The sequence below is a fragment of the Acomys minous genome (assembly GCF_964271855.1).
Source record: "Acomys minous genome assembly, chromosome: 19".
NCBI classification, from domain to species: Eukaryota; Metazoa; Chordata; class Mammalia; order Rodentia; family Muridae; genus Acomys; species Acomys minous.
Window position 1 is genome coordinate 8,650,932 of NC_140499.1, and position 23,848 is coordinate 8,674,779.

At 44.1% G+C, this 23,848-nt stretch overlaps 1 protein-coding gene across 5 annotated transcripts in view; it reads left to right on the plus strand.

Moving 5' to 3' along the window:
- Positions 1-23,848, plus strand: part of TNIK (TRAF2 and NCK interacting kinase) — a 409,373-nt gene that overhangs the window by 339,314 nt on the left and 46,211 nt on the right. For 3 of the 5 annotated variants that reach the window (XM_084769733.1, XM_084769735.1, XM_084769732.1), the window contains 5 exons: positions 4,981-5,145; positions 8,028-8,267; positions 11,055-11,161; positions 18,193-18,356; positions 19,977-20,074. In XM_084769733.1, the coding sequence (XP_084625859.1) occupies positions 4,981-5,145; positions 8,028-8,267; positions 11,055-11,161; positions 18,193-18,356; positions 19,977-20,074 (774 nt within the window). Of the gene's footprint in view, positions 1-4,980; positions 5,146-8,027; positions 8,268-11,054; positions 11,162-18,192; positions 18,357-19,976; positions 20,075-21,742; positions 21,767-23,848 lie in introns of all 5 variants that reach the window. The other 2 variants (XM_084769731.1, XM_084769734.1) reach the window with 1 other exon arrangement.

Consider the following 23,848-nt stretch of genomic DNA (forward strand, 5'->3'; position numbering starts at 1 on the left):
CCTGCCTGCCTCCCTCCCTCCCTCCCTGCCTGCCTGTCTGCCTGCCTGCCTTCTCCTGCTGCCTACCTACCTGTCTGCCTGCCTGCCTGCCTGTCTGCCTGTCTGCCTGTCTGCCTGTCAGCCTCCTGCCTGCCTGCCTACCTGCCTGTCTGCCTGCCTGCCTGCCTGTCTGCCTGTCTGCCTGTCTGCCTGTCTGCCTGTCTGCCTGTCTGCCTGTCTGCCTGTCTGCCTGCCTGCCTGCCTACCTGCCTGTCTGTCTGCCTGCCTGCCTGTCTGCCTCCCTCCCTGCCTGCCTACCTGCCTGTCTGTCTGCCTGCCTGTCTGTCTGCCTCCCTCCCTGCCTGCCGGCCTGCCTATCTGCCTGCCTGCCTGCCTGTGTGCCTGCCTGCCTCTCTGCCTGCCTGCCTGCCTGCCTGCGCTCAGTTCTGCTCTCCTTTTTGTTCCATCTGGAGATCCAGCTCATAACATAGCACCACTCACCATAGGGTTGGTCTACCCTCCTCAGTTATCAGATAAATCAGAGATTTGTTTCTATGATGATTCTAAGTCTCATTAAGTTGCCAATCAAGATTAATCACCAGAACTCCTTAATAATCTATACACTTCTTCTGGATAAACAGAATCACTCGCCGTGCTGTTAAGCAGCAGGCTTCATGGCTGACAGGGGCGTGTTGTTTTCCTCCACTGCTTGGAGGTTTCCCAGCTATGCTGGGTTAAAATCCTCAGGTAAAGCAGGGTCACCCACCCTCCACTCCTGCCTGCATCCCTTTGCGGAAAGCTGAGTGCTGCCCTCTACAGAGCTAATGCCATTAGCACCCAAAGCAAATATCAGCTGCAAATAGCTACCGGGCCACTTGGTTTGGAAGAACAGCTAAAGCCTCAGGACTCCTTAAGGACTAAAGCTGTCCTGCCAGGGATCTTATTTCCCAGGATGCAGTTGAACTTGTGAATGAGATCTAAAGTCATCTGTATGGCCTGTTAAGCATTTTTCAAAGTGATTAGCCCCTCTGTGTCTGTTGTGGGAATGAAGGAGGGCCAGCGTGAGTCTCATAGGCCACGGAATGGAAGACGCATAAAACCATGTCTTTCTTCATACCTAGACGCCTCTAAGAAATAGCACATCTAAGTCACCTCTCTGTGATGCCCATCTTCTGGCCGTCCGTGTTCCCAGGTACTAGGAAGGGACACCGACAGATCACAAACCTCCAGCATCCCCGAAATTCCTTCTCTCATAGACAGCTCCCTATGTTAAAAGGCGCCAAGAAAGAGGAGGCCACGGTGCGGCTTCCACTCTTCCCGTCAGCTTCTACCCAGCTCCTACTTGAACTTATCTGCCTTGGCTTTGTGGCTTTTCTAGTGTCTGCCTGTCCCCGTCATTAAGTTCCCTGGCTTATCCTCGCTATGCATTATTGGTGCACAGTTTTGGGGCTCTCAGAAGCTAAATCTGTACTGACGTCATCAAGGCAGTACTGTGGATCTCCTGAATTCCCTGTTTCCTGGCCAGACTTCTAGCAGTAAAAGAGACCTCACAGCTGGGAACATGTGTGGCGCAGCTGTGTCAACAAGCTCTCTGGATGTGAGGGTGTCTGGCCACCATAAGTCTGGGCCACATCTAGTGATGGTGTCACTCAAGATACCAAGCTTCCCAGACACCGGTGTTCTTCCCTGGGACTTATCACACCTCTAAGCATGTGTGTGGACTGTCTTCAGCAATCCCATGCTCAGCCTTCTCATACTGTGTGGTTTATGAAATCTGGCTTTTAAATAGCCATCAATCTGAGTCCAAAACTATTTCCCTTCATTTTTAGATTACTCCTCTGACAACTTCTTTCCAAACTGGCATTTATTTAATCAAAAACGTGAGGCAATGCTTCATTCTTTGTGGCATGCGTGTCCATGCATGTGCATGCGTGTGTGCACATGTATAGTGTAATTCAGGTGTGCACACATACACGCATGAGTGAAGGCCAGAGGAGAATGCATGTTATTCCCTTAATACAGGCCCTCAGTGAAGCTGGAGGTAGGCTGGCAGCCAGCAAGCCCCAGCCATCCCCCTGTCACCATCCTCCTGTCACCATCCCTCTCAACCCAGTGATGGGGCTACTGGGTCTCTGGGAACCTTGTCAAGCAGTTCCCTCCTCTCTTTGACTTAGTATTCTGTTGGGCTTGGATGTTGCTGTGGATTTGATTTTCAGAGAGGAACGTGAGTGTCTGCATTAAAAGGCCGGCGAGGCAAGTTCATTCCTCTCAAATTTTCCCGTTTCTTCATTTGGATGGAAGTAGGATTAGCTCTGTGGAAACAGTAGTATGATGCTGAGCATTTGTTTCTTTCTCTCTTTTTTTTTTTGGATGATAAAAATTCCTTTTGCTTTCTCATGTGTCCTGAAATGGCATCTGGTGGTCTGCATCACCCTTTAGCACTCCAAAGAGTATTTGAACTTGCTCCAGCTTGGAGCAGGATACTCTGCTTACACGGTCGTTGCATGGAAAAGTCTTTTACTGCTTCAGCACTGCCTGCTGTCCTTTCTTACTCTAGCCCACTTGGCCTGTGAGCTTCCAGGGACTCTCCTGTCTCCACCGCTCATATTGCCATTCAGGCACATGCACGCGTGCACACATACACACACACACACACACACACACACACACACACACACACATACAAAAATCTTTTCAGTGTGTAGCCAATGCCTCCTTGTTACAACCTTCTAGTGGATTTACCATTTTGTTGTCCAAGCTCCTACTTATAAAATGTCAGCACATTGAGCCATCTTGGTGTCATGGACCAAAGATTACCATTTGTTATTTATGTCATATGGCATAGAATCTTTCAGGTTAGGACACACTAAGAGTAGAATCTAGTGCGTGATTGAAAGCATGGCAAGTATGTCCAGGACTTGCTTAGAACCATCTCTTCACAACTAACCATGCACACAGCTTACCTGTGAAAATCGGCTCGCACTTTCTGCTCTGTATTTGACAGTTAAAAGTAACACCCGTAATCATTACAGTGTCCTTCCTCTCAGTTCCCTTGGTTCTAAGTTCAAGAATGCATTTCTGTACCACCAGTGCAGCCTGAGTTTGGGATATCACGTGACCACAGTGTAGAAATGCATGTATTTCTATGAACCGTGTCTACTCTCCAGGGTTCCTGAGCTCAAACAGGAGTGGTTCAAGTAGAATGATTTGTTTAGGGAGTGAGGAAATAAGGAATTGTGGTGGTCAAAGAATAGTCACTTTCTTTTCTTTCAAGGAGCCTGCTATTTAGAAGTGATGCATTGTGTGCTGTGGGCTGGGTTTGTCTATTCTTGTCTTCTTGGGGCTTTGTAACAACAGCAGCTGGCTTTGCTCTTCTGCTCAGTGCAATGGACAAATAATTATCGCTGATATACTGCTTTATGCACTCACAAAGCAAACACTGTCTGGTTTATATCTCTGGCCTTTTATAGCTAGTAAAATTTAGTGTGTGAGGAACTTGTAGGACATGGAATTTCAAAACCAAAGTCGAGTGGAGGCCAATCAGACATACCTCACAAAGCCATAGAGAGGGAAGAGATGTTTAAATTGCACCTCACAGAGGCAGGCGGGCCATTTCCTATCTGCGGCTTAATGTAGCATGTTTAAATGTTTGAGGTTCAAACAGACTTACTATTCATAGGAAATTGGGCTTGTCTCTAGGAAGATTCAAAATAACATAAGGAAGATGAGAACTAGTAGGACTTTTGAATTCTGTTTCAAATCAGGCAGCAAGAAGAAAATGTAAAACTCTGCAGACAGACCTGAAAACTGAGTCAACAGAAGGGAGCTAAGAACTCATTGCAGTGAGTCATCGGGGTGAGGAGAGTGGTGTGTGGCCTCGCTCTGCAGAGGCACAACCGCTGTGTTGGCCCTAAAGCAACATAGGACACTGTAAGATAAGCCTAGAACAAAAGTCTTGGCCCTTTGGCATTAACTAACACCTTCCATCCCGTCTTTTGGTGTCCATCTTGTTAGTTTAACTTTCTCTTTACAGTCATCCTTAGTAACAGCCTGTTTGCTGCTATAAATATGGACTGACTGATAGTGATTTTGTTTGGGGTTTTTTTTGTGTGTGTTTGCTTGTTTACAAAGAGACACTAGTTCTCTGAACTTCTCCTGGGAAGTCCTAAGGCTGAGAGAAACGCTGGAGAATAAGACAAGACAATGGGTTGAAAGGAGACAAGGTAGGGAGGGGCGAGGAGAAGAGGAAGGGCGAGGGTGTGGGAAGAAGCAGGAGGAGAGATGGGGGGATGGAGGGAGTAGGGCAGCAGAGTCCACACTGGGGATGCAAAACACAGGAGGAGCAGTGTATTTTGGGTAGCAGGGAGAGACAATTGAAAGGAAAGGGCCCTAAAGAGAACGAGAAAATGATACAGGAAGTCTGTGTAAGACAGCCATGCCATTACGCAGCATCCAGGACGCCCACGTGCCTATCAGCAGCATGCAGAGAAGAGCAGAGCTCCCGTGTGCCACCTCTCCTTTGCCAGTCTTTGTGTGGTTCTTGTCCCCTGTCTTGTGAGTCAACCCAAAGCAAATTTCTATTTTCCCCTAAGCTGTCTCACTGCCTACCGTAGCATCTGGAATACATCTCCCTGCCTGATCCCATAGCAGGTGACTAATCACCAGGCTATTAGCTCAAGGAATACAAGACAAACTCTTAGCAGGCCATGAATGCCCAGTTAACTGGCACAACACAAGCTACTGGGTAACGTAAGGGCAAGACCTCATATGCCCTGCATGCTTACTAGAAGTACGTTCGTAAGAAGGAGAAAGCAAATGAGAAAAAGAAAAGAAAAGGGAGAGGAGAAAAAAGCATCTTGTAAAACACAAATGGCAAGTTTGGGCTTTTTGAATTCATCAGAGGAACATAAAAATGCCTGTTTGGGTTCCTACAAGAAATTCTTACTGGAAAAAAACAATCAATTTCTAGCCACTGAGGCTTTCTTTCCCTTTGACTTCTAGGTAGAAGAACGTTCGAGACTCAACCGACAGAGTTCACCTGCCATGCCTCACAAGGTTGCCAACAGGATCTCTGACCCCAACCTGCCCCCGAGATCAGAGTCCTTCAGCATTAGCGGAGTGCAGCCTGCTCGGACACCCCCAATGCTCAGACCTGTTGATCCCCAGGTATAATCTCCCTGCTGTTCCAGTGGGCATTCGTGCCCAAGGAAGCTTATTAAAAGCCTAGAAGAGTCTAACATGGCATAGGACCAATGAAGCAATGATCCTTAGTATAGAATTCATGGCGGCAGAAGCCTCTCTGCCATTGGGAGGCTCCAGAAAATAGACAGAGAGCATAGAGCTATTGACCTTGAGTCAACTTCAAAGTCGTTCATGTTAAAGTGCTCCTGTGGAGAACCAGGCAAGTACTGCTGGGTGTAGGGTGTGGGCAAACATTCTTGTAGTTATAATCAGAAGAATTAAAAGTCATTTATAGACCGTTAAGGTAGACTATACATATATATTCTTCCCTTCCTTGAAATGTGGGTGGAAATCTGAGCTGGAAGAATCGAATGGGCTTGATAAAGTAAACCTGTGCCTCCTGAGCCAGTGGTTCTCCAGGCAGGCTCACCAGGCCAGCAGCCAGCAGCAGCAGGTGAGCTTAGTAAAAGCACATACTCCCAGGTCTGCTTCTGACTTGCTGACCAGAGACTCAGGATTGAGCCCAGGAGTCTGATTTTAAAGCCTTCTGGGCTGATTTTTATGCCTTTTATAGGCTGAGAAGCTATTGGTGGGGAAAGATGATTTCACTGTTAGGAAAGAAGCTTTCTGGTAAGTTCTTCAAAGATGAAATTCAAAGTGATGTAGAATATGGAAATTCCATGGGGGGTGGGGAAGTAAGTAATACAAGCTTTCTTACCAAAACATCTTAAATTCCTTCCGGGCACCCAGCTGTGGCAAGGCTTCTGCGGTGCATTTTGAGGTCGCCTTTGATATATGTCCTGCTGTTTGAACTAGAGCTTAAAGGAATAATGATAAAAATCAAGGCTTTCTTGTGTTTTAAGTTGGTGGTAATGAGCAAAATTCAAGATTTTTTTCAGCACCAATCAGCTTAACATACCTTCCTCTGGTTGGTTTTAATCTGGATATAATTCTCTCTTGCAGACTCTTCAAAAAGGGATATTTTACAAGGTTTCTCTTCTTTTAAAAATCTTCTTCTTTGACCTTGTAATGAACCTTCGCCCTGTTAAAGGGCAGCATTGTGGCAGTGCCCCTTTTGAAATGATGAGGGTATAAAAACAGACTTTCTGTGAAAGTTCTTCAGTGCCTCAGTTTTAGGGGTGCTTGCAGTGGTCTTCTAAAGAGAGTTTGGATTTTGTACTAGATAAGCCGTGTGTTCTCTATTAATGTTATTTAATATATTTAATTGTATTTACAACAGTATGAACCTTAGTATGTTTATTCCCATTGAATCAAAACACTCAGCAGAATGATTTAGTGATTTTTCCAGCTCGTCACTGTAGCATTTCAACAGACACTACAGACCACAGGGGATCCTTGTAAGATAGCAGTAGGAGGTGGCTACTGCTTAGAGGAACAATTTAGCTTAGGAAGGGCTCTAGAGTCCTTTCCCCCAGCCGTGACCTGTGGACTAGTGGTCAGGCCAACAGATGGACTCAGGCTCTGATGAATCCAGTGTACGCCCAGAAGTAGGATGTAGGCGTCAGTATTCACAGAGTGCAGTGGCCTGTGAGCAGTGCGGTGGTGACGGGATCTCAGATTTTGGTGCTTTTTTCTCAAGAGGCCAAGTGAAAACCCTAGAAGTCACCCCTACATGGGCAACAGCACCGCATGCCCAGTTGTTGAAATAAGTCCTCAAGAAATGTGTTGGTATCAGGGATTGGGTTTGTTCACAGTGGTGACAGCTAGCAGGACAGGGCTGAGGAGATGATCCACTCAGTAAAGTGCCTTCCACGTAAGGACCCGAGTTCCACCTCTATAACACACACATGAAACCCACACATGGCCGTGCATGCTTGCAATCTGGATCTGCACTAGGAAGGTGGGGACACAGGAGAATCCTTGGGACTTGTTAGCCACCCAGCTTCGCCAAACTGGCAAGTTCAAAGCCAATGAGAAACCCTATTTTAAACAAAGTGATAGCCATGTGAGGCCCACACCTTTACTCCCAGCATTCAGAGGACAGAGGCAGGTGGATTTCTGTGAGTTGTTAAAAGACAGCCATGACTGCATTGAGTTCTAGGCCAGCCAGGGCTACACAAGCAGACACTGTCTCAAAGAAGAGAGAAAGAAAGAAAGGAGAGAGAAAGAGAGAGAATCAGGCAAACCAGGTAAACATTCTGAAGTTGGCCTCTGGCCCCGACACATACATGCACACGCACATGCAGCACACGCATGCACATGCGCTTGCAGCACACATGGGCTTGGAGGAGAAGCAGTTAGGGAAGGAAAGAGTACACTCCAGAAGTTAGATGCACAGGCTCTGGTTCCAGCTCAGACTCTTGCATAGCCACCGTGAAATCTCTATCTGGGATCGATCGCTCATGTCTGAAATAAGGAGGGTGGTCCTGTTGATTCCACGATGGACTCAGTGAATTCACAAAAGGAAAAACATTTAGAGCCTTTTTTTTTTCTTTCAGTATCTGCAGTCAAAGCTAAGTACTTTACAGGAAGGAGCTTGGGATAGCTTATAAAACAACTCATGTTGCTGTCCAGAAAATGTTGAATAAATACAACTATTGTTGCTACTACCATATCACTCCCTGGCTTCTCAGCAGTTCCAGCTAAAACACTGAACCTGTTGCCAGGAACCCTGAGTTGGCCCTCCATATTTTCTAAATTGAATATTCTGAAGGGTCGTGAAATGGGTTCTGTGCACCTTTGTATAGCAGGAGTATCCAACCAGTAGAGCTTATCCCAAATGCGATTTTTGATAACTGAAAACTGCTTTGTCAGTAGCTCTGATGAATTCAATTCTTGCATGTAGAACGTTTTGTCCCTTCAGTCTCTGGGTCTCTAATAATGCTGCCCCTGTGTTGTGTGCTTAGATCCCACAGCTGGTAGCTGTAAAATCCCAGGGACCAGCCTTGACTGCCTCCCAGTCAGTGCACGAGCAGCCCACACAGGGCCTGTCTGGGTTCCAGGAGGCTCTGAACGTGACCTCTCACCGGGTCGAGATGCCCCGCCAGAACTCAGATCCCACCTCGGAAAACCCTCCTCTCCCCACTCGCATTGAGAAGTTTGACCGAAGCTCTTGGTTACGGCAGGAAGAAGACATTCCACCAAAGGTAGCGCCAGCGCGGCCGTGTGTCTGTGTCGCTGCAGCCATCCCTGCATCCACCACTGCCTCATCCCTTTCACAGTATGGAGGACATGGTTGTGCAAAAGCACCTTCCATCTCACACTTGTCATTGTCCCTTGTCTAAGCCAAGTCTTGGGTACGCACTCATCACTTCGGATCTTCGTTTTCCCAAGGGGACAGAGAGCCAGGATGAGTGACAGAGGAGTCCGTGTCTTAAAACAGGGTTAGAACTCTCAACCACAAACACTCTAGGCAATTTTGCTGTACATGTTAGGAAATAGACTAGTGGGTAGTGTCAATGATTGCTGCATTTAGGGCTAGACAAACTAAATAAATAAAAGAAAATGTGCTTGCTCTTATATTTCATGACACAAAGCTCAACCAGATTTCAAGGGTTCAGAAAATAGTCTGGGGACTGGGGAGACAACTCAGTTGATAAAGTGCTTGTCGGTTAAGTACAAGGATCTGAGTTCAGGCTCAAGTAACAGCCAGGCATGGTGACATGTGCCACGGACACAGAGAAGAGACGATCTCTGGCAAAAAATGTCTATCTAAATTCACAAGTTCCAGGATCAATGAGACACTCATTGAACAGAGAGAGGGAGAAAGGGAGAGACAGAGACACACACAGAGAGAAAGAGATACAGAGAGATAGTGAGAAAAATACCCAGCATTGACTCCTGGCCTCCACAGGCACACAAACACATGGACACAGCCTGTCACACTCACATACATACATATAGAAATACACATATACACACATACAGGCTGGCCTTGTCTTCAAGCATTTCTCTTGGCTTCACTTAAGGAATGTTCCTTCTAAGCTAAAGGGTACTGTATTTCCAGCCTCAATTAATTAAAAGGATTGAACTTTACAATGAAGTGACTACTTTTCCCACCCTACAGACAACCTTGAGGTCTTTCGTTTCATCTTACATTAGTAAGATGCTATTTGTTCCAAGCGATGTTCTGGAATGTGGCTGTACATGTGTCTACAGTCAACTGGATGTCTTTAAAATGCTGAAGACATTGTTGTACCATGTTCTTCATGGTCCATGAATCTTTTCTTCTGAGCTCAGCATGTGAAGCTGAGACAATTGGAATATCCCATGATCTCCAGGAAACACTGTTATTATTAATGGCAAGAAAAATAAAATAGTCTCAGTGATTTACAGATAATTACCATCTCCTTCTCCCTCTCAAGTGGGATCACAGTGGGGAGCGCCTTCATTTTGACAATGAAACAGTGACAACATTGTCCCTTGGGTGACCATTTGTGGGTAATCAGAAACCCATCCAAAGTGGTTACTTACACGAGAACTTTAATGTGAAAAATAAACTGTACCCAAGAGCTGGAAACCAGAGAAAGAAAGTACCTCGTCCACGCCCTAAAAAACTCAGGTAGATAGGTATAAAGCTAGCAAGAAATGTTAGGTCAGTTTAAATATTCAGGCTTCAGCCAGTTCTTGAACCCTTCTCTACAAATGTGTCTCTTTATAAACAGGAGAGGAGGCTCTGTCAGCTGTAGCACTTAATTTGAACTGGTTTTATACCAACTTGGGCACTTGGTTTTACTTTCTTGGTTCCACTTTATGTTAAAAGGAATTATAATAAAATATTTTTCAAGACAGATAAAAGATAACACTTACATTGAAAATGACCTTGTGTGCCAATCTTCATGTGGCTTCTATAAGTAAGGCCTCCCTTTGAACAACTCCTGACCCCACAGGCATGTGCCTGTGCTCTGCTCTGTGAGAAGAGACACATTTCGGTTCTACTCCTTGCTTTACCCAGTTGGACTAGTAATGCACACTTCTGCTGAACTTCCCACTCTTATTATACTTAAACAGACATTTTGAAGAAACCCCCCCCCATAATTATCAATATCAATTCTGTTTTATAAATAGCTTTTACTAATTAATCACAACTCCCACATTGCTTTGAGCTTGGGTTTTTTTTTAAACACTAGCAGCTTGCTTAGGAAGGAAAACTGTATGTGTTTTTGTATTGTAAGAGTGATACGAGCTCTGCAGAGACTGCCAGTGCTTGGAGCACTTCTGCTCTTGAGAGGGCCCTGGTTCATCTCCCTACACCCAGATTGCAACTCCAGTTCTAGGAGATCTGAGGCCTTCTCCCAGCTTCCATGGGCACACAGCAATACATGTTATGCATGTATACATACATACATACATAACATAACATAACATAACATAATATACATGGACTCACACACATAAATATTAAAAAGAAAATAGTAAAGTAATAGATTCTCTGGGCTTCCCAATATGTGATTTGTTGTCCAAGGTCTAGACTGGTACCCCAGGTTTTCACTAGAGTTTATACTCTGTTTGGTCATTGTGATGAGTTAAAATGAAATGTGACATCCTCTGCATGGCTCCCACCTAAAGGCAGCTGCCAAGGAAGTAAGGGCACTCCAAAGAGATTTCTCCTAGCTTCCACCCTTGTCCAAACAACAGGGATTTTCTTATTGCTCGGCAGGTCAAACTCATTAGTGCAACCTGCCTTTTGATTTTAAGATTAAAAGGGCCTTACTGGTTGTAGAATGTCCCCCCCATTGACTTTTGGCAGCAGATTCTCCCTTTGGCTTGGTTTTGGGAGGTCACTGCTTCACTGAAGCCCGAAAGACAATTCTTTCATAGACAAGACAGCTTCTGTAACTTCTAACCTGTCTCCAGAGAGGAGGAGGTGCCTCAGACAGTAGCCTGCCTACACTGATTATGGGAAATATTTCTGAATTCTTGTTTTCTTCTAGGTGCCTCAAAGAACAACTTCTATATCCCCCGCACTAGCCAGAAAGAACTCCCCTGGGAACGGAAGTGCTCTGGGCCCCAGACTTGGATCTCAGCCTATCAGAGCAAGGTAAGGGGAGGGAGCGCATAGTTATCCAAAATGCCTGCTTTCCTAAATACTGTCCTTATTCCTGTCTTCACTTCCAAAGCATGTGTACTTGTCACCTGGTCTGTCAGCCTTGGTGGCCTTTTTTTTTTTCTTCAATGTGACAGTTTTTAAAAATCTGGACACAAACTTAGAAATACAGTTGTGGTTGCAGCATTGCAAGTCATTGCTTTGGAGACCTCATTCACGGAGCTGGACTTACAAAACTGAACTGGAATTGAACCACAGCACCAGGCCAAGAAATGTTCCCCAAGGACCACTGAAGCATTGTAGAGCTTTGCCTAGGACACAGGAAGTGACAGCAGAAATTCTGTAGCTTGTCCCAGTCAGGACCAGCCTTGATCATGCCAGTGGCATTATGGAGGGTCTCTGAAATACAATTATGCTTCCATGATTTACTCTATGTTCTTCCAGAATTTTCCATCTACCATTCCTATAATCAGGAGGTTGCATTCAACTTCCACTGGTTGGTGCAGAGGTCTTAGGGATGCTGGGAAGTAAACAGTGTCTACACAGTATCTAGGCAGACATTATGTGGCAACAGATGCTGTTTGTTTCTGTCGTTCATCAAGTTTCCCTCGGATTTGTCATGATGAATGCATCCTTTTTTTAGGATCCACTTGAAATAGCAAGTGGCCTCAGCTGAGGCTATAAAAAAGGATGCACTAGGGAGGTTGTTTTCTTCTTCATTGTGTTCATGACAAGAGAAAGACCATGAAGAGGAGAGAGAGAGAGAAAAAGAAGAGAGCAGGGCTTATGGTTTTGTTTGCATGCAGAATGCTTTTTATCTTAACACACTCACTTTGCTCTTCTCTTAAAAGGCTTTAGGGAGGAATCACTCACTCACAGAAGGGAGAGGTGCTCTATTTAGAGGACAGAGTCCAGCCTTATTCCAAGTGGAGTTAAAATCTATAGGCATCTGTGACAATTGAAATGAATTTACTTAAAGAAAACATAAGTGTGATACCAAGGACCCATGCAAAACATCAGGTGATGAAATGTACTTAGAATCCCAGCAGTGGACAGAAAGAGATTGAGGGTCCCTGGGGTTCTCTGGTTATCCAGCCTAGTCAATTACGGTGAGCTGCAGACCAGCGATGACCTGTCTCAAAAGAGGCAGGCAGCTCCTAAAGAATGGCACCTAAGGGTGTACTCTGGGTTCCATAAACAAGCATACATACTCTCATCTGCTTGCACACAAACTCTTATATACACACACACATGCATTGTTTTTAAAAGCAAGGTTTCTCTCTTCCTTTTGGAAGCTTAGGAACCCAAAGTTCAAGATGATAATGCTTCAACAAAGCAGGGTCCTGGGTCTCTGAGTCTCACATAGAGAAGAGCCACCAAGGAAAGTGGTTCTCTTTGTCCACAGTTTGGTGTGGATAAGAGACAAACTATGTGCTAAGTGAGCAAAAGAGAAAAAGTCAAAGCCTGAAGGTTAAAAAGTTTGTATTTTTTTCCCCTCCATTTGTAATAGTGAATCCCAGGTCCTAGGGGCAAGGTGTTATGTAGTAACTGTCGATGTGAGATTCTCTATAACAATTTGAAAAGCACATGTTTGAACCAACAGTAGCCATGTAGTACGCCTGAATGGAAGACTCTAGAGTCAGGAGGTACACTTGAGTGTGTGTAGCTAATGCTACGAAGTCTGAGCCTTACTATTCTGGGCTCACTGCCTTCTCATGCCTCTCCACTGTCTCACTCTGAGAACAGCAAGTATTTTCAGGCAAGCCTTTTGTACCTTGTCTTATGTTTCTAAGGTAATTTGTGTTGGCACTGGAGCACTTATATGTATAACACAATATTTTCATTGTATTACAAGTATTTTTAAACTGTTGGCGGCACAGTCTCCTGCCCTTTTCCTCCTGCCTGAGAAACTGGCCGTTAGTTAAGCTCAAGCACCACATGCAGGTCCCACACACTGCTGGATGCCAATGGCCTAATCATATGAGAGTGATCAGGAGAGCTTAAATACAGACTGTATTGATCATGTAAAAAAATTGCTATTTTAAAACTTTTGGACACTTTTAAATGTTTAGTTTGATTCATGTGTCTTTCTTAGACCAAATTAAAATATGCTCAAATGAGTATTGTTAGAATAGGAAAGCAAAGAAAAAAATCCAAAGGATTAAACATTCCCTGTCCCATTCCAAACCTCTCTTCTTCTGAGTAGTCTTTTCCTATTGGCTGTGTCATCTGAGAACAAAGGAAAGGGCATTTTGGCAGTCAGCCAGTTAATTAAAGACTTGGCCCAAGGCTTTGGACAAGAAAGAAATCATGTTATAATCCTCATTTTCCGTTTTGACTTTTTATACAATTCAAGTAGATAGGATAATTGCTACATATTCTCTCAGTGTTGGTCTTATAGAGCAAACATCATGCTTTGCTGGATAGAAAATACATGGATTTCAAGTTAGCATTTAAAGAAATGTATTTGGATATCTTGAAGATTTTGCCTGTTTAGCTCCAAGGAGTCTTGATTAATGTGTGAACAAGGGAAATCTCTTGCTTAGTGGAGTTCTGAAGTTGTATCCATAAGTACACTATAACCTATAACCTATAACCTATAAGGCAGATCATACAAATGCAATGGGGAAGAGGAAAATATCATATGACATTTTCTCACATTACTCATATTTTTAAGAAAAAGAGAGTAAGGTAGGAAAAAAAGATTAAGTTCCCCTGTTTCTCCATGTTGTTACACAGACACTAAGTGTTTCTTTCAGTGTGCAGCAGCAAGGAAAGCAACGTAATACAGTCAGCACCTGGGATGGTGGCCTGGCGTGAAGAGACAGGAATGAAATGCTCATGGGAGCTAATTAGCCTCACATAGACAGACGCTCCAAGCTTCGTCAAAGACCCATGTGCATCCCAGACAGTTATGCCTGGACCCCTATCATGCCCACAGCCTCCTGTCTGTTCATCCTTTTTCCTAGCTAGGCGCCCACCCTGGGCCCACGATGGAAGGCAGAGAGCATTAAGAGTGTGCTATCCAAACCACCTCTCCCTTCTGATCAGAACTTCCTGTTTCTACCACAGACTTGGTCGTCTGTCCCACTGGCCTCTTCACATCACCCACATGCTCAAGAAAAACACCAGCTTTTGTCTTCACTCGGGCTATGCCCAGCCTTTCCCATATGATACCAAGTCCCAGTACGCCGTACTCCTATGTAATACCACCATGACCCCTCAGTGCACATGAATTCTCCCAAACAACAATGGCATTTACAGTCTCTTCTGATGTAGCTTTCAGGGTTGTAAACTGTTAAGTGTGATCTCTCCCACCTGCATCTCGTTGCCAAGGTGATGATGTCACTTAACTGTACACCTCCTGGCCTGACCTTCTCTAGCTCACTCACATCCAACACACTTAGGGAGTGAGTGAGCAAGATTTTGACTGAAGCATCAAATGACATCTGAATAGAGAAAGTAACCGAATACTGTTACCACGCCACCATAGAGAACATTTCTGAGCATAAGCCACCACCATTCATTCTCTCAGTATTTCTTTGTTTTTGTTTTTGTTTTTGGGGGTTTTTTTTTTGTTTGGTTGGTTGGGTTTTTTTGTTTTTTGGTTTGTTTGTTTGTTTGTTTTGCTTGGTTTGGTTTGGTTTTTCAAGACAGGATTTCTCTGTGTAGCCTTGGCTGTCCTGAACTCACTTTGTAGACCAGGCTGGCCTCGAACTCACAGCAATCTGCCTGCCTCTGCCTCCCGAGTGCTGGGATTAAAGGTGTGCGCCACCACGCCCAGCTCAGTATTTCTTAAATACAAAGAGACAGCAGCAGCATTCCACAAGAATCGGAACAGTAAAAGAAACTTCAGTGCCATTCGCCCTCTTAGTCTATAATATCTTTAGTTACTAGTAAATTTTATAGCAAATAACTTAGGAATTTATTAATAATCCCCTGACCACCACTGTTTCATAAAAGATAGCAGTAGGGAAAAGGCATTATTTGAGAATTAGAGATGATTATTTTCTATGAAAAGTAACATGGATATAATAGGAGATACTTAGGGAAGAAACATTGACCATTTTAAGTATTTTCTAATTTAGGGCTATTTGCATTTGGGACCCAAATTTATTCCAACCTTAGATACATATGGTTTTCACAAAAACAGTTACTGGCATTAAACAGTTCCATTAGTATAGGAAGAGTTCTTGGTTGCCAGGAGCTTTGCCAACAGTCACTCTGCAGTTGGCTTTACTGTTAAGGTGACTTAATACCCACTTCCCACAAATGTTGAAGAGTAAATATTGCAGTAAATTCTAAATTTATATTACCAAAATTAATGGAAAAATGAGTATTTTTACATAAAATTTGCCCCTGAAGTTAACCATTGTTACTAGACACTTCTACTCAGCCATGAATTGGGCAGGTACACTACCACAAAGAAAGATATGTCATTTAAAAGTATGTATGGAAATGCCATGGTGATGCCTATTACTTTTATATGCTATCTTTTCTTTAAATCAACTAACAAAAAGAGATGGTATGATTTATTTTTGCTTCCAACATTGGACATCTTGCTGCTAGGCCATTGGTAGGGTAAGCTATAAATGCCTTAGCATGAGGAACTGCTACTTCAGTTCTGTTTGGGACATACCCAACATCCAACACATTGCCCAGAACCTGGTGCACACTGGGTGCTCTTGAGCCAGCCAGAGTGAAGGAAAGCCTAAAGTTGCATTTCCTGCATCTGAACCATTGCACCGCAGCATCTCCACTCACACAAATGCTCAGAGTTTAGAGAACTAAAGACATTGCCAGTGAAGGAGATGGAGATGTTCTGTTGGTTTTCCCCTCAAAGCAGCTGCCTGGCAATAGGCTGGGGCTTTGATGCTCAGCTCCATTATCCCTGTCCAGAACTGTATAAATCTAATAGAAAATGAAAAATATGTTAATTAGAAGCTAAAAGAGAAGAACTGTATAGAAACTTTAAGAATACTGTTCATTATTTTTTTTTAACAAAAGTCATTAAAAAAAAAAATAACCTTTAACAACCACCATTGCTAGATGGTTCTTCTCTTCCCTCTTCACCTGATGTAGCTCTGGTAACAGGGATGGGCATGCTCCCCGTTTACCCATCATCCTGTGTTCTACTGGAGGCTAGCCAGGAACGAAAGCAATGGTGTACCTTGCTAGGTTCCCAGGATACATCACTGTGTCCTGTCACTGTCCTATCTTAGCTGCCTGACCATTCCTGCCATGATAATACTAAGTGAGTGAACAAATACTGCTCTTTGTGGCCAATAAAGATAAACAGAGGCTGGAGAAATGGCTCAGCAGTTAAGAGCACTTGCTGTTTTTACAGAGATCTGGAGTTCAGTTCCCAGCACCGACATCAGGTAGAAGTTGAACCCATAGTAAACCCACAATCACCTGTCACGCCAGCCTCAAGGAGTCTGACACCTACTTCTGGTCACCACAGTGACCTGTGCGTGCATGGACACATGTGTGCACATGCACGTGCACAAGGAAAAATTCAGAGAGAAGATGATCACCATAAACAACAGTGAAGATTACTAATCTCTTTTGTACATTTGCATACACATGTGTGTTCACAGAGTTCATGACCTTGCGACTAAGAAATCTAATACTAAGAAAAATAGAGTTGAGTTCCATAGATGTTTAGTTCTGTGTTATTTGTCACAGTAATGTGCTGGAAGCCACATAAATGAATAACAATAGATGAACTACCAAACTAATTTGTCTATATGATGGGTTGTTTTGCAGCCAGCACTTTCAGAATATAATAAAGTGCTCACAGTACAGCGTTAGGGAGAAAAAAGTAAGAAACAAAATTTAATATTTGATAATTTGTGAAATAGTACGATATAGTTGACTGTTTCCTGGCTTGGAAATGGTGGGTGCTGTTCCTTATTTTTCCTTTTTTATTTATTACAAGTCCTTACGGTGAATACTAGAAGAACTGCTGAAAGGAAGGCCTTCTGTTATGGTTTCTCATCTCAGGGTTACTGCTTTCTGTGTATTGACCCAAGAATAGAGTTTGGGGCTCATCCCCTGCCTGCCCTTCCAGCAGCTGGCTCCATCGTCCCTTGGCCCCTCAAGTTCAGGGTTTCAGAGGTTTCTACCACTAGCACGTTACCCCCAACAGCCTCACCTATGTATACAAAATAAAATTACATATTTATGTATATCATGTGATATTTTGATAGCTATATAAATTACGAGATCAAATAGTTACTGTTTTTTGTGGTAAAAACATTTAGGATCAAAGCTGCCTGTGATGCCGCAGTAATCTAAAACATGAGATCTTTTCTCGAAAAGACTCTCTACTTGCAGCATGCACACAAAGTAAAGGTGGCACGGGTACACCAGACCTCCAAGGCTTGCTCATCCTGCCTGCTTGAAACCTTCCTGTTCTTATGTCCCCTTGTCCCCACACCAAACCCCAGAGCTGCTCATAGTCCACACTGCACTCTCTGCTACCCGAGTTGTGCCTATGCACATGAGAGCTCATGCATTACATGTCTTCTCATGTGGCTGACACGTGTACAGAATATGTATTGCCACAGATATAAAACCATATCATGTTTTCTTTACCCACTTGTGCATCAGTGAATGCATCCATCTCCTTCACACAATGACCTCATTTCCTCTATATGTATATCCAGAAGCAGAATTTTTGGGTCATGTCATAGATCTGTTTCTAATTCTTAGAAAAATACCCATAATATTTTCCATGATGGCAATGCTAATTTGCATCCTACCAAAAGAGTACAAGGATTTCCTTTTCAACATTCTCAGCAGTATGGCTATTTTATCGTTTATATTTTTGAGAGAATGGTTTTAATAAGTAATGCTGAGCATTTTTATATATGGCTTTTTGTGCATCTTTCTATGTCATTTGAGGTCTGTAGTTCACTTTTAAAGTCTGGCTGTTCGTGTTCTTGCTACTGAGCTGTTAAGTGAGTGCCTTGCACATGTTGGATGCTGACCGCAGCCCTTGCATTCCGCCCTCCACGCAGCAACCCTGATCTCCGCAGAACGGAGCCTGTCCCAGAGAGTCCCTTGCAGAGGACCAGCAGTGGCAGTTCCTCCAGCTCCAGCACTCCCAGCTCCCAGCCCAGCTCCCAGGGAGGCTCTCAGCCTGGGTCACAAGCAGGATCCAGTGAACGAACCAGAGTTCGAGGTAAAGTGCTTGTGTCTCCTGAAGGGACTGGACTGCCCTCCCTAATTGTGCATGTGACATCAGAGTGTGAATATCAGTCCTGTAGATCTATCTAAAATTCCAGTTTGCCATCTTTTCCAGGTAGATCTCGAAGTAGTAGCCTTACTGCAAAGCATGGTTACTTTCCAGCTCCCCAATGTCCACTTCCATTTGGCTCCTTCATTTTCAGTCTCCTGCTCTCTACAGTCTTGCTTCCCTGGTGCTAGACATCCCTTCCAGTATCCCAAGCATGCTTCTTAATCTTAGGTATTTTTCAAAATGAATTTTCCTTAAAAGAAATATACATGAGCGAAAAGGAAATACATTTGCCTTAAAGACATATGCTTGACTTTTCTGGTCGTTCCTACCAAATAAGTAAATATGAATATATATCTTAATATTTAATTCAAAACCACCCATCACAACTTAGTTTTCAGTTATGAAGAAACCCATGGAAAGAATATAGTATAATTAATTCACACCTATCAAAATACTGTTCTAACTGGTCAAAATGTACTCTTTTTGAGTCACCTTCTTCAGAAGGCAAATTTGCTCACAAGTCATTAATACCAGACTTTCTGAAGTACAATTTGATAAATACTAGTGTACTGATAAGTCACTCTCCCTGAGAAAAACCACTAGTTCCTCTGTGGCCCCTTTAGTAGACCCGATCATAATTCACCTCCCCTACTAATCTTCTAGGTGAGATTAAGTAAAAATCTGTGTATATGCAATTTTTTTAAAGCTCAAAAATCTGACATGTGACATCCATGACTTAGTTGAAACTTAGATTGTCCCACAGCTGCCCTCGGTATTCCTCTGACATTGGTTGCCTGCCCCAGTGTCCTGTGTGTCTTTGTGCCACTGATCCCGACACCTGCCATTCCAGTAACATTTTTTTAAATGTTCATTGTAATATTTGCATCTTTGGAGCAAATTGTGAAGAACATCAGGGCTAGCCATGCCACTTTAATTTTTTGAACAACTGCAGGCTTAGTTCTTATGTTCTTTCCTTCCCCCTCCCCCCTCCACTTCTGGGTACAGATCATCCCTGCCTGGACATTCAAACCAAACAAAAAGCTTTGAGCTTGCCTGCCCTCCACCTGCGACATAACAACACAGCAGCGCTCGCTCTGCAGCCGCAGGGAGAGCCCCCTCCTTGTTCCCTACCCTTTGTCATCAACGTCTTCCTGATCTGCAGCCTTCTTTCTTCCTGAAAGGTCTCAGATCGCTTCTCAACCCTTTTTAAAACTCATTCCATCAAACATCAGAATAGCCTATCCCAACGAAGACATGATAAGAGAAGGAAACAAGCCTAGAATTTTAATTTAGAAGCTCATTTGAAATAATGACTAAGAAGACTTTGAAAATTCAGAAAGATTCCCAATAAGTGCATAGCTTCATTGTCACCTCGAGCCAGGCGTGTCATCTTTTGAGTCTGTCCTCATCTGGAGAATAAGAAAACCGTGCCTTTGTTGGTTTTCCATGGGTAGACATGGGCTTACCTAGTGAGTAATCGCTCTCCATCACTCACTCAGAATGTGAGGCAGGCATCTCTAATGGCCATGTCCTATTGTTGTTTGTCCTTGCTCTTTCCTCTAGCCAACAGTAAGTCCGAAGGATCGCCCGTGCTTCCCCATGAGCCTTCCAAGGTGAAGCCGGAAGAATCCAGAGACATCACGCGGCCCAGTCGGCCAGCCGTGAGTGCCTTTCTTTCTAAGAATTTTGAACTCTGCACTTTCTTGAGGATCCAAGATAAGGTAGTTGGGGTCACATTCGTGTCTCAAAGCAAAAATTGGAGGACAAAGAAGAGCACTGTGTGCTAGAAGCATCTAGAAGAAAGGTATACATGATTAGGAAGGAACTGAGTGGATCTAAGCTGCGCCCTCTGACTTTGGGTGCTTTTGTGGCTTATCAGCATTCCTATAAAAAAAAAAAAAGAAAGAGGAGTAGTTCACGCCACATGCCACAAGATTTGCTCAGCACTTTGACAAGAAAAAAAAAAGATGTTTAAAGTAGCAGTTTGGAGCACCTGGGCTCTTCCTGTAAGTTGCCTCACCCACTCTCCCCACTGGTTTTCACATGAAACATCATTATTTCAGTCTTCTGCTATTTGTCATGCCTCGTGGACTAGCCTTTTCTGGACCAAAACTTAGCAAGTATGGCGTAATGCGGGGCCTGTAGATTTGAGATCCAGCTTCATCGATAGAACATGAAGGGCCTAAGTGTATAAACTGAGTGTTTCAGCATCAGGTTGTAAACCGAAGACACAACAGCTCCAAGGTGTGGTTGACGGGAAGGTTTTTTATTGTAGATATGAGAGAGACAATAGCCAGAGGCATCTGGAAGAATCCAGAGCAGGGAAAAAGCAATAAACTGGACATGGTCAGAAGACTGCACTAGGCCATGAGAGGAGGGCAGGGGCAAGTGAGAGAGGAAGACAAAGGGAGTGCTGGCAAAGGAGGCCAGGGGGTGGAGAGGGTGGGGGGCTGACAAGGGAGAAAGACAAGGGCGTGGCTGAAATGGCAGGGCCATATGGGAATGAGAAGGTGGCAGAAGCCAAGGCCATGAGCTAGAGAAGTTTAAGATCAAGGGCAAGGTGAGAGGTTGAGAATAGCGAGGGGTAGTTGTGAGACTGAGGAGACTGAGGGAGACTACAGGCCAGCATGCTCTCTGATGTGCTAATGGGGACCATAGATAGCCATTCGTCTCTTCTGACAGTGGTGAGGAAATGGCCACTTTGGTAGGGGTGCCAGAGTCTAGGGCTGTGGAGTTTTCTTTGGATCCAACACCAAGAAGCATTAAAGGAAGAAAATACATGGGATAAGTTTGAGGTTCAGTTGGTTAGATGCTCATTTTGCGCATATGAAGCCCTGGGTTCAGTCCCCAGCATCACATAAAACAGGCAGGATGGGGCATTCCAGACGTTCAAAGTCATCCTTGGTTGAATATTGAGTCAAGGTTGGCCTGGGATACATGAAACATTGTCTCAGATAGATAGATGATGGATGGGTGGATAGATAGATAGGTAGATGATGGATGGGTGGATAGATAGATAGATAGATAGATAGATATGAAACAGAAAGGAAAGAAAAGGAACAGAGTATGCTATCTGAAAGTAGAAAATTAATGTGGATGTTTTGAGACACTGACCTATGAATGAACACCTCTTCCATTTACTACTTCTTGCATCTTAAACTAAGGAAAACGCTAAGTAATCTAATAACAAAGGGGATTTGCATCATCCTGGCTTGAACTTGTCTATATCAGTTTTCCATTAACAATGTGAATTTTGTGTCTAACCTGCTTCTTTTCTTCCGGCTTTTCCCTGCCTGTGGATGCTTCTGGATTGGGTTCCTCTTTCACAGAGCTATAAGAAAGCTATAGATGAGGTTAGTACTGCCTTTTCTTGGTCATAATTTTATAAGATACAAATATTAAACCCATTTCCTAATATTGACATTCAGAAAGGAAGCCAGTGGAATTGTGGGAAAAGCCCTCTTATATACAGCCTTGTTTGGGGAGGAGAGCTCTCTCAACAGAAGGCAGCCTGAGACCCTGAGGCATACCCATAAAAAGCTCCAGAGCCCTTCACTAAGCAAAAACATTGCTTTCCCAATATCCCAACTGGGCAAACAACAGGTACTAGTGTTTGGTTAATGGTGTGGTTTATCCTTCCAGTACCTTCTAATAACAAACCTGTATTGGCCAGGCTTGCTGGGAGATGGCTCCCAGTGGTTCTACTAACAATGCAAAGAGGCATAATTCTAGCGCACCTCAAATTTATAGTGTGTAATTTGTGAACAAGAAGTTACCGGATGTTGTTAGATTAATTTTGTGGGACGTTAACAGCAGCACAAGCAACAACATCAACCTTAGCTAACAAATCCGGCTGAGCTAAGTGATCTATTTCCTTATCTGTGGCGACATGTTTTCATTAGGAAAACAGATGGCTGTGTCCCTTGTAGGTAGCTTGCTGAGAAGGACAAGTGCCTCACTGCTGTTTGTCAGACCTGCATGCACACAGCACAGTGGGATGGTTCTGAGCAGGCAGGGCTTGCAAAGAGTCCCAGTTGCATGGAATGGGGGGCTCACCATTACGGCTTCGAGGCTGGAGTTCTGCAAAGTATATTCTGTGAAATTGTATGGAAAAAGCACTGGCTTCCGGGATCAGTAACCTACGTTTGACGCTTGGTTGCCTTCAATGAACGCTGGCCACCATAGGGTCCATAATCCCAGCCAGTTGTCTGGACTGTAAGACGGGAGTGAAAACATTTGCCCTCCTTACCAAGAAGATTGTTTAGGATCCTTAAGGCCTTTTAAGAGTGGAGAGCGCTGTAGAAAGCCAATGTTCAGCTTTGAGCCATAGGCGCAGAATTTTGCCAGTAGAGAAACAGGATTCTGTGAAGTTGGTTTTCACCACAGCTGTGACCACCGCACCATCCACAGCAATTCAGAAGGTCACTCTCCTGGATAAGGGGTTGCCGTGGACAAAGTAGAGCCGCTCCACGTGTCCGTGGCAGAGGGACCGCTTCCAATCCCTCACACCGTGGCCTTGCTTTTCCCTCACAGTAGTAAGAAGGCTAGAAGGACTGTGACAGCTTTTTTTTATCAGTCGCCCTTAGCAGTTAAAGAAATTGTCCTCTGGTGTTGGGTGCTGTAGCTGCCAATTAAGTTGCATTCATATAAGCAATTTAAGGGATTGTGCGAGTGCAGAAACTGGCATGAAGGAGGCTGGCAGGAGGAAAGGGCTCGCCCAGGTTTCATCTGCTGACCCAGGAGGTTCAAGGATTTGAAAATCACTTCATTTATTTTGGTGTGCTCTACCACAATCAGACAGAGACGAGAGGGGGAAACCTCATGCCAAAATCTGGGGGCTGTGTTCAGAGCAAACGCCCTCAGTGAACACACAGCCATGACCCTAGAGGATCACAGGCCTGGAGCACTCACAGCATAGGCAGATGGTCCTGCCTAGCCCAGGACCATGAGTGCTACCCTTCTTTCATGGAGGACCTTATTCAGAAAACTCTGAAGTCAGTTTTAGTTGTTACACATGAATGTGGGAGGCAAAGCTACAGGCAGCTTGTGCGTACATAAGAGGGTGGCGCTAAACCAGCCTGCAACATCCAGAGGAGTTCCTCACTGTAAAAAGCCGGCAGGCCCAAGGGTTAAAGGTCCTTCCTCAGCTTTCCCACCCATCCTCATCCCTGCAACTGTTTTCCTCCTGGATGACCCAGAATGCGATGAGAAAAAGTCTTTGAACTCCGTTTTAAAGACGTATGTCTAGTTATTGCTAATTCGGTAGTTTATTTTTTCGTAGCAATGAATCCCAAAGCGTAGCTGTTAACGTGGCGTCACTTCCTAATGCACTCTGAAGTTTTGCAACACTCTGCAGTTATTTTAACACAACTTTTGGGAACAAATATCTTTTGCTTTCCCATCACTGAATGTGTCGCATGAAGTCTCTGTGCAGA